Source organism: Chrysochloris asiatica, unplaced genomic scaffold, assembly GCF_000296735.1.
Source record: "Chrysochloris asiatica unplaced genomic scaffold, ChrAsi1.0 scaffold00223, whole genome shotgun sequence".
Taxonomy (NCBI): Eukaryota; Metazoa; Chordata; class Mammalia; order Afrosoricida; family Chrysochloridae; genus Chrysochloris; species Chrysochloris asiatica.
In genome coordinates, this window is record NW_006408741.1 from 2,192,590 (window position 1) to 2,207,764 (window position 15,175).

At 38.8% G+C, this 15,175-nt stretch overlaps 1 protein-coding gene across 1 annotated transcript in view; it reads left to right on the forward strand.

Annotated features, from left to right (window-relative positions):
• Positions 1–15,175, forward strand: part of RERE (arginine-glutamic acid dipeptide (RE) repeats) — a 687,265-nt gene that overhangs the window by 485,304 nt on the left and 186,786 nt on the right. Inside the window, exons 9-10 of the mRNA XM_006873098.1 lie at positions 6,463–6,587; positions 7,705–7,804. Of these exons, the coding sequence (XP_006873160.1) occupies positions 6,463–6,587; positions 7,705–7,804 (225 nt within the window). The remainder of the gene's footprint in view (positions 1–6,462; positions 6,588–7,704; positions 7,805–15,175) is intronic.

Here is a 15,175-nt window from a genome sequence, read left to right on the forward strand (position 1 = left end):
TTATGTAATGCAGAGGCTCCACAGGAAGCCTCCTTCACTGGGCATGTTGTAGCCCCATTTTAGTTATTCCAATCAGTTATAGGCAGAAGATGGACTTACAAGCTTTCTATTGCGATGCTTTTCGCTATTCCTTTCTCTCCTCCTCCAATGTCTATTTTATAATATAACACTTGCATTTTTTTTATTGTAAGCTGTCAGTGGTGGTTGTTGTTAGGCATCCTTGAGTCTGTTTTCATTCATAGAGATCTTGTATATAACAGAATGAAACACTGCCTGCTCCAGATCCATCCTCACAATTTCTGTTAGGTTTGAGCCCATTGGTGCTGCCACTGTGTGAATCCATCTTGTTGGTGGTTTTCTATTTCACTGACCCTCCACTTTACCAAGAAAGACATCCATCTCCAGGAATTAGTCCCTACTGATGACATATCCAAAGTATGCCATCTGGTTTCTAAGGAACATTTCTAGTTGTACTTATTCCGAGACAGAGTTTTTGTTCTTCTGACAGCACCACAATTCAAACATATCTATTCCTCTGTGGTCTGCCATATTCATTGTTCAACTTGCACATTCATGTGAGATGATTGAAAATCCCATGGCATGTGTCAGCCACACCTTTTGTTTTTCAAACTGCCATCTTTCTTCTTTAACACTTGAAAGAGATCTTTTGCAATAGATTTGCCTGATGCAGTAGGTTGTTTGTTGACTCCTGCTTCCATGAGTGTTGATTGTGGATCCAAGCAAAATGAAGTCTTTGACAGTTTCAGTCTTTTCTCCATTTATCATGATACTATTTGTTTGTTCAGTGGTGAGAATTTTTGTGGTTTTTCTTTCATTGAATGCAATCCCTACTGAAGACTACATATAGTCTTTGATCTTAATAAGTATTTATTTTAAGTCCTCTTGGCTGCCAGCCAGCAAGGTTGCATATCACAGGTTGATAATGAATCTTCCAGTAATCCTGATGCCATGTTCTTCTTCATATAATCCAATGTCTCAAGATTATTTGCTTAGTATACAGATGGAATGAGTATGGTGAAAGGATATAACCATGGCACCTTCCTTTCCTAATGTTAAACGATTCAGTATCGCCTTGTTCTGTTTGAACAATTATGTATAAGTTTCTCATGAGAAAGAACAATGAAGCGTTCTGGGTTACCCATTTTTCACAATGTTATCCATAGTTTATCATAATCATACAGTCAAAAAATCCTTTGCATATTCATTAAAGCACAAGTAAGCATCTTTCTGGTATTTCTCCATTGAGTTAAGATCCATCTGACATCAGTAATGATATCCCTCATTCCACGTCTTCTTCTAGCTTGAATTTCAGGAAGTTCCATGTGGATGGACTGTTTGAACTATTTTTAAATTATCTTTAGCAAAATTTTACTTGCATGTGATATTAATGATTTTATTTGATGATTTCTGCATTCTTTTGGGTCATATCTCTTTGGAATAGGCACAAAGACGGATCTCTTCCATTTGGTTGACCATGTAGCTGTCTTCCAGATTTCTTGGCATAGATGAGTGAGTGCTTAGAGTTTGTTGAAACATTTCAAATTGTATTCTTTCAATTCCTGGAGCTTCACCCCACCCCCACCAATGCAGCTTGGCTTCCTTCTTTCAGAACCATTGGTTCTTGATTATATGCTACCTCTTGAAATGAATGAACATTGACCATTTCTTTTTGGTACAGTAGCTTTTTGTATTCCTTCCATCTTCATTAATGCTTTTTGCATCACTAAATATTTTGCTCATTGTTGTTGTTGTTGTTAAATATCCTCTCTCAGTTCCAACTCGGAGAGATCCCGTTTAGGGTTTCCAAGGAGTGGCTGATGGATTTACACCACTGACCTTACAGTTAGCATTCCAGAGTTTATTCAACAGCCCATTCATATTTTGAGTGCCTTCCAACCTGTGGAGTTCATCTTCTAGCCCTATATCTGACATTGTTCTGCTGTTTTTCAAAAGTTTTTCAGTGGCTAACCATTTGGCAGTAGTCTGTCTCTCCTTCTTACTAATCTATCTTAGTCTGGAAACTTCACTGTAACCTGTCCACCGTGGGTGAACCTGCTAGTATTTAAAATACTGGCATCATAGCTTCCAGCATCACAGCAACATGCAAGGCACCACAGTACAACAAACTAACAGATGAATGCTAGGTAAATGGTTTATTTATATATGTATACAATTTTTTCTTAGGAGATGGTTCTACACCCCTTCCCCCTCCAATTCAGTTTACTGCTATGGAGTGGATTCCGACTCACAGTTACCCTATATGGGGTTTCAGAGTGTGTAAATCTGTACAGTTGCAGACCACCGCATCTTTCCCCTGTGGAGCAGCTGGTGCATTTGGACTTTACAGTTAGTAGTTCCCTGCTCATCCTAAAGTATCACCGGGTGCCTCCTTCCCTATTACTCCTCCATATTACTTTTTAATTCATCACAAATTATCTTTGGAGAGCTAGTATACCAGGTACTGTTCATGGTACTGAGGAAGCAGAACTCAGTACCAATATCAACCACCTGTTTCTACTAATACCTATTTTGTTTTGTTTTTTCCCAGTAAGCTCATGCTATGTCAAGCAGAGCTAATTGAGGTATCCAATTAAACATTATTAAAGTTTATCATAAATAAAAAAAGAGCATTCTTGTATGGAGAAGGCTGGGGTTTGATAGCCATTGTGGGACAGCACAGATGCTTGTGAACCAGAGTTGCAGATGATAGCCTGACGACCACACGGCCTACTGATGATGTTTTGCCACACAGTGTTTTTTGAACTTGAATAGTCTATACTTAAAACCATGAGCTTTCACATAAAAACATGATTTCTGGATTTGGAAGTAAATAAAAAATCAGAAGATGTACAAATAGGCCCAATTCCTGTGTGACAGCATACTTCGTTGACTTGGAAAGCTCTTTCTCTATTTCATCATGGTTCCCTTCATTAACTAAAATCTGTCCTGGCCATTATGGTAGCCACTGCCATTATGGTTAGCACTTGGAATGTGGCGTGGCCAAACTGAGATGTAATCTAAGCAAGCACACAGATTTCGGAAAGTTTTAAAAAATAAAGTGCAAAATGCTTTATTAATAATTTAAATTTTAATTTACATGTTGAACTAATAGTATGTTGAATGTATTATACTAAAATTTAGTCTTAGAATTAATTTTATCTGCTGGACAATGCTACCTTACAGTCTGCCTGCTTTGTTTACTTAAATTTTTTGCCTGTGTTTTATGAACACTGAAGTTTTTAACCTCTGATTGTTAGTTTAAAATATTAGGCTAATATGGCCATATTCATCATTTGACAAAATAAGATAACTGAACTTCTGTGTCTTGTGAATGCTGGACTTTTCATAGATTTCTGATTGCTGAGTCCTGGGTATGTCACTATAGGATGATCATTGGCCTGCTAACCTCAGGGTCAGTGGTTCAAATCGCTCCTTGAAAACCCTATGTGAAGACATTCTGAGTCGGAATCGACTCAGCAGCTCTTAACAATAGCAACAGTAACAACTAAAGAGTCCGTTAGTCATATGACTGCCTACCCTCGCTCTGTCCCAGCCAAATGAGGAGAAGAAAATGCCAGAAGAATTAAAATCTTTTGACTTAGAATCTTGGTTGTAGAAAACTTTTCAAAAATTTTTTATACTTTAAATTGAGCTATACTCATACTTTATAAAGAAATGTTCATATTTCATGTTTAGTTAGCTGTGACATGTGGATAGCAAGATATAGAACATTTTAGCCATTTCAGAAAGTTCTTTCTTGCCTTTTCACCAAAGCAACTGCTGGTTTGATTTCTGTCACCATAAGTTAATTCAGCCATGTTTCTAATTTTAATTTCAGTACCTTAATGATGATGATTATCCCAAAGTGTCTTTTTTGATCCTGACCACAATCAGTTTTGTTAATTGACTCCATTGGAAGTAACATTCATGTAGTAAAGAAGTTGATTTAAGTTTTCAGTATATATTCTTAGTTGAAGCTTCATTATTTTCGTGTTTTGCTTTGGGGTTGTTTTTTTTTTTGTATGTTTGTTATATTGGAAGTGCCTTTATTTTTCTTCTATTTCTTCAGATTTTTTTCCCCTTAGAAAAAACAATTATTTTACCCACACACTTCTATTTCTCTTTCAGTCCTTTGGATCATACTGGCTGTATTTCACTCTGGCACTCTTTGATGCTCATTAAGTAGAGATTGAGAGATTGAGTAGTGCAGTCTTTTCTGGTGAAATGATCCTGAATGGGGTCCTGTACAGTGGACAATGACTTCTGTTACATTTTTCTGCTGTATAAAGAAAGCAGCTAAGGAGTCTGATTGGCTACTACAAGAATAAGCAAGTTGTTCACCGACAAGCCATCAAGGCAAACAATCAAGTCCCTTTAGGACAAACCTCCAAGACTAAAACTCAAGGGACACATGAGCAGACATGTAAGCTTGCTGGCAACCACGTTGGTCTATTCGTGAGTGGAAGTGTGGGGGCAAGGAAGCAATGAAGATATAGGCTGTTTGACCATGTTCCATAAATTTCCATCATCCTGGAGATGAGAGAGAGAAGAGGAGGAGCTGGTTGGTCCGAAGTATGGTGTGACCTAGGGACTCCTGATCCCATGGACATGGTCATAGCCACAGAGAACTGGAGCTAAGAGTGAAACGTCCGGCTTATATGAACACCCAAACTTAATAGATAGTACCCATTTGATCTTGCTTTGTTTGCTTGATAATCAGAACTCAACAAGAGGAAGATTAAAAAAAAAAAAAAAAATGTGATAAAGATAACAAGTGTAAATTGCTACAATTTGATCAACCTGACCTATACTCATGGAGGTAGTAACTCTAAATACCAACAGAGAGGGAAGGAGTTTTCACATCAAGTATCAATGCTATCCCATCTGTACACAGGGTAGATAGGGACAGGCAATTTAGACATTGGCTACCTAAAATGAGGTGGCGATAAAGGCACAAAGTGACTGGCTTACAAGGTTTCAAGAGGGAGTTTAGTTTAAGAGTGTGTGTGAAAAAAAAAAAAAAGAGTGTGTGTGTTGTGGGGAGAAAGAGTCCCCACTGAATAGTTTCATCTTGTCTGGATGGGTCTGGTGAAAAGAGACGGGCATAAGATTCATATGATTCAATAGTGAGTAATTGTTATCATGATTAATTGCGACTGTCACAATTCTAAAGGTAGAAGTTTTGTAACAAAAACAGGGGAGTGGTTAATCTTACAGTCCAGAAACAGAGAACCCTAGGACCATCAAGGAAGAAGAACACAAGCAGAATTCGGGACCTTATCCAGAGAAGCAGTGATGCCAGAGATGGAGGCAGAGATGGGTTCATCGAGAGGGGGAGCAGCAGAGGACTCTAGATTCACGGGAAGAGAGAGGGACTAAGAACTGGTGACCAGGAGGCAAATTTGCAGAATGTGCCCTGTAGAGGTGTAAATTATTATATATGCCTGAATGATGTTTTTTGCTTGTTTGTTTGTTTTAAAAAAAGCTAAAGTGAATAGAGAGAAACGCTGTTAACTGATGGTACATGGAGGAGATTATTATAATCATTGTAATGAAACAAGATATATGATTTGTTGAATGAATAAAGGCATGAAGTGACTGGCTTACAAGTTTTCAAATGGGAGTTTAGTTTCATAGTGTGTGGGAAAAGGTAGAATCCCGACTGAATAATTTTCATCTTGTCTAGAGACGGGTCTGGTGAAAGATGATGGGGATAAGGTTCTTATGATTCAATAGTGAGTAATTGTTATCATGATGAATTGCAATGGTCACAACTGTAAAAGTGGTGATTTTGTAACATAAAAGGGGGAGTAGTTAATCTTACATTCCAGGAACAGAGGACCCTAGGACCATCAAGAGAGAAGAGCACAAGTGGAATGTGGGACCATTCCAGGAACAGAGGACCTTAGGACCATCAAGGGAGAAGAGCACAAGCAGAATGTGGGACCATTCTAGGAAGAGAGGACCCTAGGACCATCAAGGGAGAAGAGCACAAGCAGAATGTGGGACCCTATCCAGAGATGGAGGCAGAGATGTGGACCTGGAGAGATAGAGCTGCTGAGGACTCTAGACTTGGAAAGAAAAAGACTGTGTGCTGGTTGCCAGGATGCAGGCTTGCAGAATGCGCCCTTTGGTTGTTTAAATGATTATATATATTCCTGAGTGTTTTGGTGTGTGTCCAAAAAAGAAACACAGAGGGAATAGAAGCAAATACTGTTGAATGATGATATATGGAGTAGATTATAATAATTGCAATGAAATGCCATAGGATGAGTATAAAACCAGTGTTCTTCCATGCAAACTGTCACTCAATTCACAATTAGAAAACTTTTAAAAAAGTTTTAAAAAGAAAGGAAGAAAGAAAGGGGCTCAGGAAATTGTTGTGTCTGGGACAGCCCTTTTATGTGCCTTAATTGTGACTTCTTCATTCCTGTCTCACAGGCCAAACTTCCAGATTTGCAACCATTTCCTTCTCCAGATGGTGACTCAGTGACCCAACATGAGGAACTGGTTTGGATGCCTGGAGTGAATGACTGTGACCTCCTTATGTACTTGAGGGCAGCAAGGTAATGGCACTCTGCCCCATCTCACTTCTGAATTGGGCCACTGGAACTGATTATTCAGCAGTTAACTTTCTCCTTTCCCTGGAAATTGTGTCTTCATGTTGGGCATTCTCAGACATGAAATTTTGTTATACCCTCTGTAATCAGAGGCCTGCCTCTTTTAGCAGAGAAAAATTAGTCCACCATGGTTAAGTCACTTTTTACCTGGATTTATTCTCATTGGTATTTAGTCTACACCAGATTTTGGAGCACTTCAACAGAGGGAAAACATTTAAAAGCCATGGATGCATTCTCACCATCTCCCAGCTAGTTGAGCAATTGGGTCACTGTACCTCTACCTTTGAATTCCATTTCCAATTTTATGTTCTCTCTATTTTGAGACAATATTCAGTAGTAGTTATCTTAACTTGGCATTTTTGTGGTTTACCCACCTTAGAATATGTATCTATGATTATACCTTAGAACTTCGTAGCTCACCTTCACATGCCTAAACTATAAAAGAGAAGTCTATTCCTGACACTTCACAGAGCAGCAGAGGATCTTCCTTTGTCTGAAGTGATTTCTGGAACAAACCTACTACAGCATCAACCATGTTCACCAGGAGAAATCATTGAAACAGAACTCCCCATGTCTACCTTGAGACTCTGGCCATGCTGTGGTCCATAGTGCACGCCTGGGGGCAAACAGTAGGGGTGAGAATGTTCAAGGGATGTTATGAACCTCACTTTAAAGCTAGTTATTGTACAATATCAGAAGAATTAAGTTTCAGATAATTTAATTTCATATGTTTATTGGACTTTCCTTGCAAAAGATTGCAGGTTAGCCAACTGTTACAGATAGATGTAGATTATTCACATGATCAAAACTAAAATTTCAGTGCTAATGAAGCATGGGGAGAAATAGCACAGATGTACGTGACTGATCTTACTGAAAATGACATTTCTTCCTCTGATTGAAAGCTTGTCTTGAGGAGCTTTTTTTTTGCAAAAGCTGGGACAGAATCAAGAACTCTGAGTACCACATATGTTTGCAGTCATGGAATTTGAACTGCGCTGAAAATGTACTCTGAAAGTTAAGCATGAAAACGTAGGTACTGATGTATTTCCTTCGTTTTCTGCAGAAGCATGGCAGCATTTGCAGGGATGTGCGATGGGGGCTCTACAGAAGATGGCTGTGTTGCAGCGTCTCGGGATGACACAACTCTCAATGCATTGAACACAGTAAGTCTCGAGCAGTCACCCTGGGCAGGAAGAAAGGGCTTTTTTCACTGTGCTGTCTGTAGGGAATGAGTGATGAGCAGGGCATGTGGTATAGGCTATAATCAATCTCAGGACAAAGTACCAGGATGTGGTGCTGAGACTGAAAGATGAGTTGTCTTGGTCATAGAGCTTACTGACCTCAGGCCAGTGATGTGGCACCTTCCAGTTCATTTCCTAATCTGTCTGGAGAGCAGGATTGTCATGAGCCTCAAATGAGGTTCTAATAATAGCGGTGAATATTTATTGAGTTCTCACCAAGCTGAGTACCGTGCACAGATGATCTTATGTAAGCCTCAAAACACTCCTATGAAGTAGAATCTATTATTAGCATCATTTTAGAGATGGGGAAATACATTTAGTGAGATTAAGTCACTATCTCCAAAGTCACTCATTCAAGATTTAAAGCCAGAGGTCATGCTTTTCACCTGTACCATGTCTAAGACTGTGTCTTTGAAAGTGCTTAGAGAGATGGGGATATAAACAAGATTATTTTGAACAAATTAGTTTTTTTTTATTGATTTGACTTTGTAACTGTGTGAATGTGTATGACGTTTTATTTTAAAGCGAAATTAAATTTAAAAAATAACAATCTCTAGAAAATCGAAAGTAAAATGGAACAAGTGAAAAGTGAAGCTAGCTTTCATGACCTGGTTGCTTAACATACTACCATAATCACTGAAGTACTTAAATCCCATAATACACACACAACAGCTTAGTATAACAATACTCACACTGCTGCAAACAATGTGATTACTGAAACCACTTGGGTTTTTTTCTGGCCTTACCATTTATACCATATGGCTATATAGGAGAATTTAAGTGTTTTGAAGTTGTAGGAAATAATTTTATTGTATGACTTTTTTTTTTTTTTAATTATCAAATCTGAAGGTATAATAACAAAAATTATTCTAGTGCCCATTTCTGATATGTGAGTGAAGGTATTGCACGTTGATTTTGCTCAGGGTGTTTTGAGCCTGGCCTAGGCAGCTCTTTTGATGCTTCACTAAATTAATTGATAGATACCCTGCTGCTTTCTTCTGAGAAGCTGGTAAAAGTAGAAGAGACTTTGGAAGTCTTCTGTTTCAATAGCCTTAAGTAGATAAGAATACAAGGCTCAGAAAGGTCAGACTCTTTAATACCAACAATGCAAACAATTCATAACAGAGAGAAGAAAATAACCCTAGTTTCCAGTTTTAGGGGTTTTTTTTATTACTTGGTTTGCTTTCAAAGAAATGTATGTGGAGATCTCAGTGATATGGCTGAAATTTATTTCTGGTCTAATTATGTTTTGTGGGTATTAATTACACAATATAATACTAACATGTATGTGTTATTGGCAGTTGAGTCATCTTGCTGAGAATATGCCATGATCTAAATTACTCAGTGTTCTCTTCCGCTTTCTCATAAACTATATCTGCCTACTTTTCACCTATCTGACTCTTGGGTTTTTGTACTGTCCAAGGAATCTTTATACTTTATACATGGTCATTTTGAGTCAGAATGGACTCAACAGCACACAGCAACAAAGAACCTTTATTCTGAACACATAATGATAGAATTAGAAAAGGCTTAGAAATCCTTTACAGATGAGAAAATTGAAACTCAAAAAGCGGTGATAATACAGGTTAGAGGCTGTGGAAGGCATTGCTAGGAATATCAGTAAATTCAGAACAAGTCTTTGATATGAGTTTGTTTTTTGTTGAGTTTTATTTGTAGATAAGCATTTAGAAAGAAACTGCTTTCATGACTATTCTTTTTATTAGTTAAACTTTAAATAAGGTGGATTTTTTTCGTACTTTATATTTTTGTCACTATCCTAAATTTATATTACTTATTTCTTTTCTTATACCAAACTCTATAAGGATTTTGTAGAAGATATTTGTGTACAGTAATTGTTGTTGTTCTTGTTGTTATGTGCCGTGGAGTCGGTTCGGTCTCATAGCGACCCTGTACAGGGTTTCCGAGGCTGTAAATCTTTATGGGAGCAGAAAGCCTCATCTTTCTCCCACAGAACAGCTGGTAGTTTTGAACTGCTGACTCTGAGGTTTGCATCTCAATTCATAACCACTATGCTACCAGAGCTTGGGTTAATTTTACCCATGGTCTTCTGTGACAAGTTCCATGTGAAATTTTCTTTAGCATTACCAGAGGGTTTTTGTTTTTATGAAGCTGCCATTCCATCACTTGAAATTTGGCCTTCTTAGGCTGCCCTGGTGATACTGTGGATTAGACCTTGGGCTGCTAACTACAAGGTTGTGGTTCTAACCCACCAGCCACTCCTCCAGAGAAAAGATGTGGCTCTGCTCCTTGAAGATTCATGAGTTGGGATTTCATTAGGCTGTCTTAGATAGAGTGGGAGAAAATGTGGAACAAAACTCAAAATCATGAAAAAGACCGTGCTACTGAGACTATGGTCACCCTTCAGGACTGGAATTGAACTCAACCCTGTGGCTCAGCTTTTAGCCAAGCAACAGATAGGTTTGTAGAGGGAACAATAACACTAATGAGATATATACACACCGTTGTGGTCAACCATTTGAAATCAAAAGGGCAGCATTTACCCAAGGATGAAGTTCAGAAGGGTTGGGAAAGAAGGAGGAATGGAAACAAAAAACATAGTGAATAAGTGGGATACACTTAACAAGTGATGTTACATTTAGGGGATTGCAATCAGTGAGATGAAATGAATTGTGTATGGTTTGTTAAAAGTAAACTGATGATCTGCTCTGTAAAACTTTTAATCAATTCATAATAAAAAGTTAAAAACAAAAGAATCAAGAACACCCAGACTTACAGATAATCCCCACTTGACCTGGATTCAATGACTGGATAATCAGAGCTCAACTAGAAGAAGAAAGAAGAGGAAATAAAGAGTAATCTGATACAATGTGATGAACTTGACCTATACCTATGGATGCAGTAGCTCAAAAGAGAGAACAAATCTTTACATTTGTTCCCACCCCCTCCGTACACAAAATAGACAGGGATGGGCAACTTGTACATTGGCCTATCCCAAATGGGGGGGCTACAAAGGCAAGAAGTGAGTGGCTTATAAGCTTTCAAGAGGGAGCCTGGAACTAGAGGGTGCAGAGGAGGTAGAATCTCTACTGTGTAGTATCCAATCTTTTGGGTGGAGCTGATGAAAGGAGATGGGGATAGGTCTCTTGTGGTAAAATAGTGAATAGCTGTTATCAGGACTGAATGTGAGGGTTGGAAATGCAAAGGTAGATGTTTTGTAGCAAAAGGAGGGATGTGATTGACTTTGCAATCCAGAAGCAGAGGTCCCTGGGACCATCAAGGGAGAAGAGCAGAGTTTCTACCCGGAGAAACAGTGATGCCAGAGATGGATGGAGGCAGAGACGATGTCATGGAGAGATGGAGCGGCTGGACACTTTAGACCCAGAGAGGGAGGGTATACCCTTTGATTGGTTGATGATGCATGGAGGGGATTGTAACCATGGCAATGAAGCGATATATGATACGATGAATGTAAAGCTAATGTTCTCCCATGTAAACTATCACATAATTCACAATACAGTGTTAAAAATTAAAAAAGAAGAAGAATCTTGTGAGAAGTGAATTTTGACTTCCTTGGAGCAGGGGAAGATGTCACCTGTGTTGGAGTCCTGGTGTGGTGCTGTAGGATAAAAACTCGACCACAGCATCGGTTTGAACTGCAAGGTCGCCATTCAAACTCACCAGCCACTCCTCAGAAACCCTGTACAGAGTCGCCGTGAATCAAAACTGACCCTATGGTACTTAACAACAGCAAGCAATAATAAAAACAAATTATATATTGTTAGAATCAGCTGATGGGTTTGAACTGTCACCCTTTCTGTTTAATCCACTGCACCACCAGGGCTCTGTTGTTGTTCCTCTTTAGAGCAACATGTCTGAAGTCCAACAGAACAAAACACTGCCTAGTCTGTGTCATCCTTAACTGTTGTCACATTTCAGCCTACTGTGTCAGTCTATCTCTTTGGGGGTCTTCCTCTTTTTCTTTTCACTGACCCACCACTTAAAAAAACAAAACAGAAACAAATTATACATTGTTACGTAGAAGTTTATTGTTTAGTTAGGGTACAATGTAGAGTTAAAACAAGATTATATGCATTTATCAATTTAGAATAAATCTGTGAGTGGTTAATGTCTATTTCGTATTTACAAGAGTGAAATAGAAATGTAAAATATATAAAAATTGTTGAATGACGTCATCAGAGTGTGTTGAATGTCCTGGTAAAGAGTAACTACAAAAATTGCCAAACCCATTGACATTGAGTCCAGTCTAAGTCTAAGTCTATTAAATGACTCTTGAGACAGAGTAGAACTGCCTGTTTGATTTCTTAGGATGTACGTGGGGGCTTTAAAAAATTGGTGGAAAAATTCCATTATCCTTCAATTATATTTTTCCATGCACTTTCTGAAGCTCCCTCCTAATCTTCACAAGAGGTGATCAGTAGGTCTTTTCTCCCATGTAGTGTTTGGTGGATTTGAGCCTTTTGTTTAGCAGCCTTGCACTTAACCATGGTGCAACCAGGATCCTTGAACATCCACATGGTGGTGGTGTACTTTCAAGTCGGTTCCAACTCAGCAACCTTGTATAGGGTTTCAGAGATTGTAAATATTTCTAAGAGCTGAAAGCTCCATCTTTCTCCTACAGAGTGTCTGGTGAGTTTGAATTGCTGATTTTGCGGTTAGCAGTCCAACACCTAACCCACTGCACGGCCAGTGCTCCTTGAACATCTGGGTGTTGTTGTTAAGTGCCATCGAGTCTGTATATAGGGTTTCCAAGGAGCAGCTGGTGGGTTTAAACTGCTGACCTTGTATTTCAAAGTCCAATGCTGATCCTACAGTGCTACACCAGGAACCCAGGTTCTTGTTGTTGTTAAGTGCCGTTGAGTTGATTCCAACCCATAGCGATCCTGTATAGGGTTTCCAAGGAGCAGCTGGTGAGCTTGAACCAATGACTTTGCAGTTCAAACGACTTTGCAGTCTGACACATTAGCCCACAGCACCACACAAGCTTGTCTCAAACATCCAGGTTGTTGTTCTTAAGTGCCATTGAGTCGGTTCTGACCCATAGCAACTCTGTATAGGGTTTCCTAGGAGCAGTTGGTGAGCTTGAACCACCGACCTTGCAGTTCAAATGGCTTTGCAGTCTGGCGCATTAACCCACAGCACCACACCAGGACTCCATTCTATTTAAAGGACTCTTTAAATAGAAAACGGAACAAGTTGCTGTTGAGTGGATTCTGATGTATAGCAAGTCCATGTGTCACAGAGCAGAACTGTGCTGTATGGGCATTTCAGGGACTGAGTATTCAGAAATAGATCACCATGCCTTTCTGCCAGGATGTCTCTGTGTGGATTCAAACTGACAACCTTCATATAAATACTTAAGTGCTTAACTGATTGTGCCACCTGGAAATTCCACAGTTCTCTTTAGGATGGTGAGAAACCATACAGAAACATCTTTAAACAAATAGCTTAATTTTAAAAAACAAACAAAATTTATTGTTCCTTAGGTGAAAGTTTTCACCACAAATTAGTTTTCCCAATCAATAGTTCTTACAGAAACTTCTGTGATATGGGTTACATTAGCCAGTGTGTCAGAACTCTCCCTGTTTCCTTCCTGGAATCCCTTCCCTCACATCTTCTCATCATCTGTTTCTGGAAAATGTTGTCCTTTTGATCTAGTTGTTGTTAGGTGCTGTCAGGTTGGTTCCGATTCATATTGACTGTATGGACAGCAGAGGGAAACACTGCCTGATCCTGCGCCACCCTCACAGTCACTGTTAAGCTGAGTCCATTGTATTGGGGGTCTTCGTCTTTATCACAGCCCCTCCACCTAACCTAGGACACCTACATGTCCTTCTTCAGGGACTTATCCCTCCTTATAATATGTATGAAGTATGTAAGATGAAGTCTCGACATCCTGGCTTCTAAGGAGCATTCTGACTTTGCTTCTTCCGACACAGATTTGTTTGTTTTTCTAGCAGTCCATGATACTTTTTATATTCTTCCCTAATACCATAACTCAAATGCATCAATTCTTCTATGGTCTTCTTTATAAACTGTCCAACTTTCACATGCACATGAATCTATTAAAAATACCATGGCTTGGGTCAAGCACACCTAAGTCTTCAAACTGACATTTTACTCTTAAACACTTTAAAAGGGGTCTTGTGCAACAAATTTGCCTAATGCAGTATGTCATTTGATTTCTTGATGGCTGCTTCCACAAGTGTTAATAGTGAATCTAAGTGAAGTGAATTCTTGGACAACTTCAACCTTTTCTCCATTTATCTTGATGGGTTTTTATTGGTCCAATGGTGAGCATTTTTGTTTTCTTTATATTGAGGTGCAACCCATACTGAAGGCAGGGGCTCTTTGATTTTTATCAGTAAGTATGAAAAGTTATCCACACTCTGTAGAATTTATTTTAATCAACTTTCAGAAAACACAACAACATCATTTTTGACACAATCACCCTCCTTTTTTAATATACTTCATCTGTCAACAAGCTTTCATATTCCCTTATTTAAAAAATGTATGAGTCTGAGCTGTGAGCCACAAATGCACCACTGTCTCACTTCCTCAGAGGTGACTCTGTTGCTGAAGGGCTGCTTTCAGGGAACCATACAGGTGAAAGTTCAATGGAGCAAGAGCAGGACTGTAGTGAGGATGCCTTAACACCTTAAAGGAGTTTTTTGTAGAGTATTCAACTGTATGGGCTGGATTTGTGGACATACATTGTCATTGAAGATCACAAAGCATTTAGATAGCAGTCTTTTGCATTTAATCTGAGGTTTAGGGATCAGCTCTTCAGTGAGCATCTCAACAGTCAAGTGTTGTTGATTGTTGAGCCATTTTTCTCATAGTGTTCAATTACTGGCCCTTGAGAATCCCAGTAAGCATCAGTATTCCAGCTGATGGTTGGCTTTTGAACTTTTTCTTGGTTGGCGATTGAGGATGTTTCCATTCCATACTCTTCCGTTTACTTTCAGGCTCATAGTGATGAATCCGTACCTCGTCAACAGTAAAGACATTAAAAAAAAAAACTTTTACCTTCCTTTGAATATCAGTCCAAATTTTGTTTGCACATGTCCACATTCTTATCTGCATACAAGTGACCTTAAACAGAAAGCATTACTATGACAGTTTAGCCAATAGAAGTTTTAATATAACTGGAGTGCAGGTAATTTTTGACTCACCCTTCTAATTTTTTTTTTAAGTGTTTTATTGTGAATTATGTGATAGTTTACATGGGAGAACATTAGTTTTACATTCATTCTATTGTACATCGTATCATTGCTATGGTTACAATCCCCT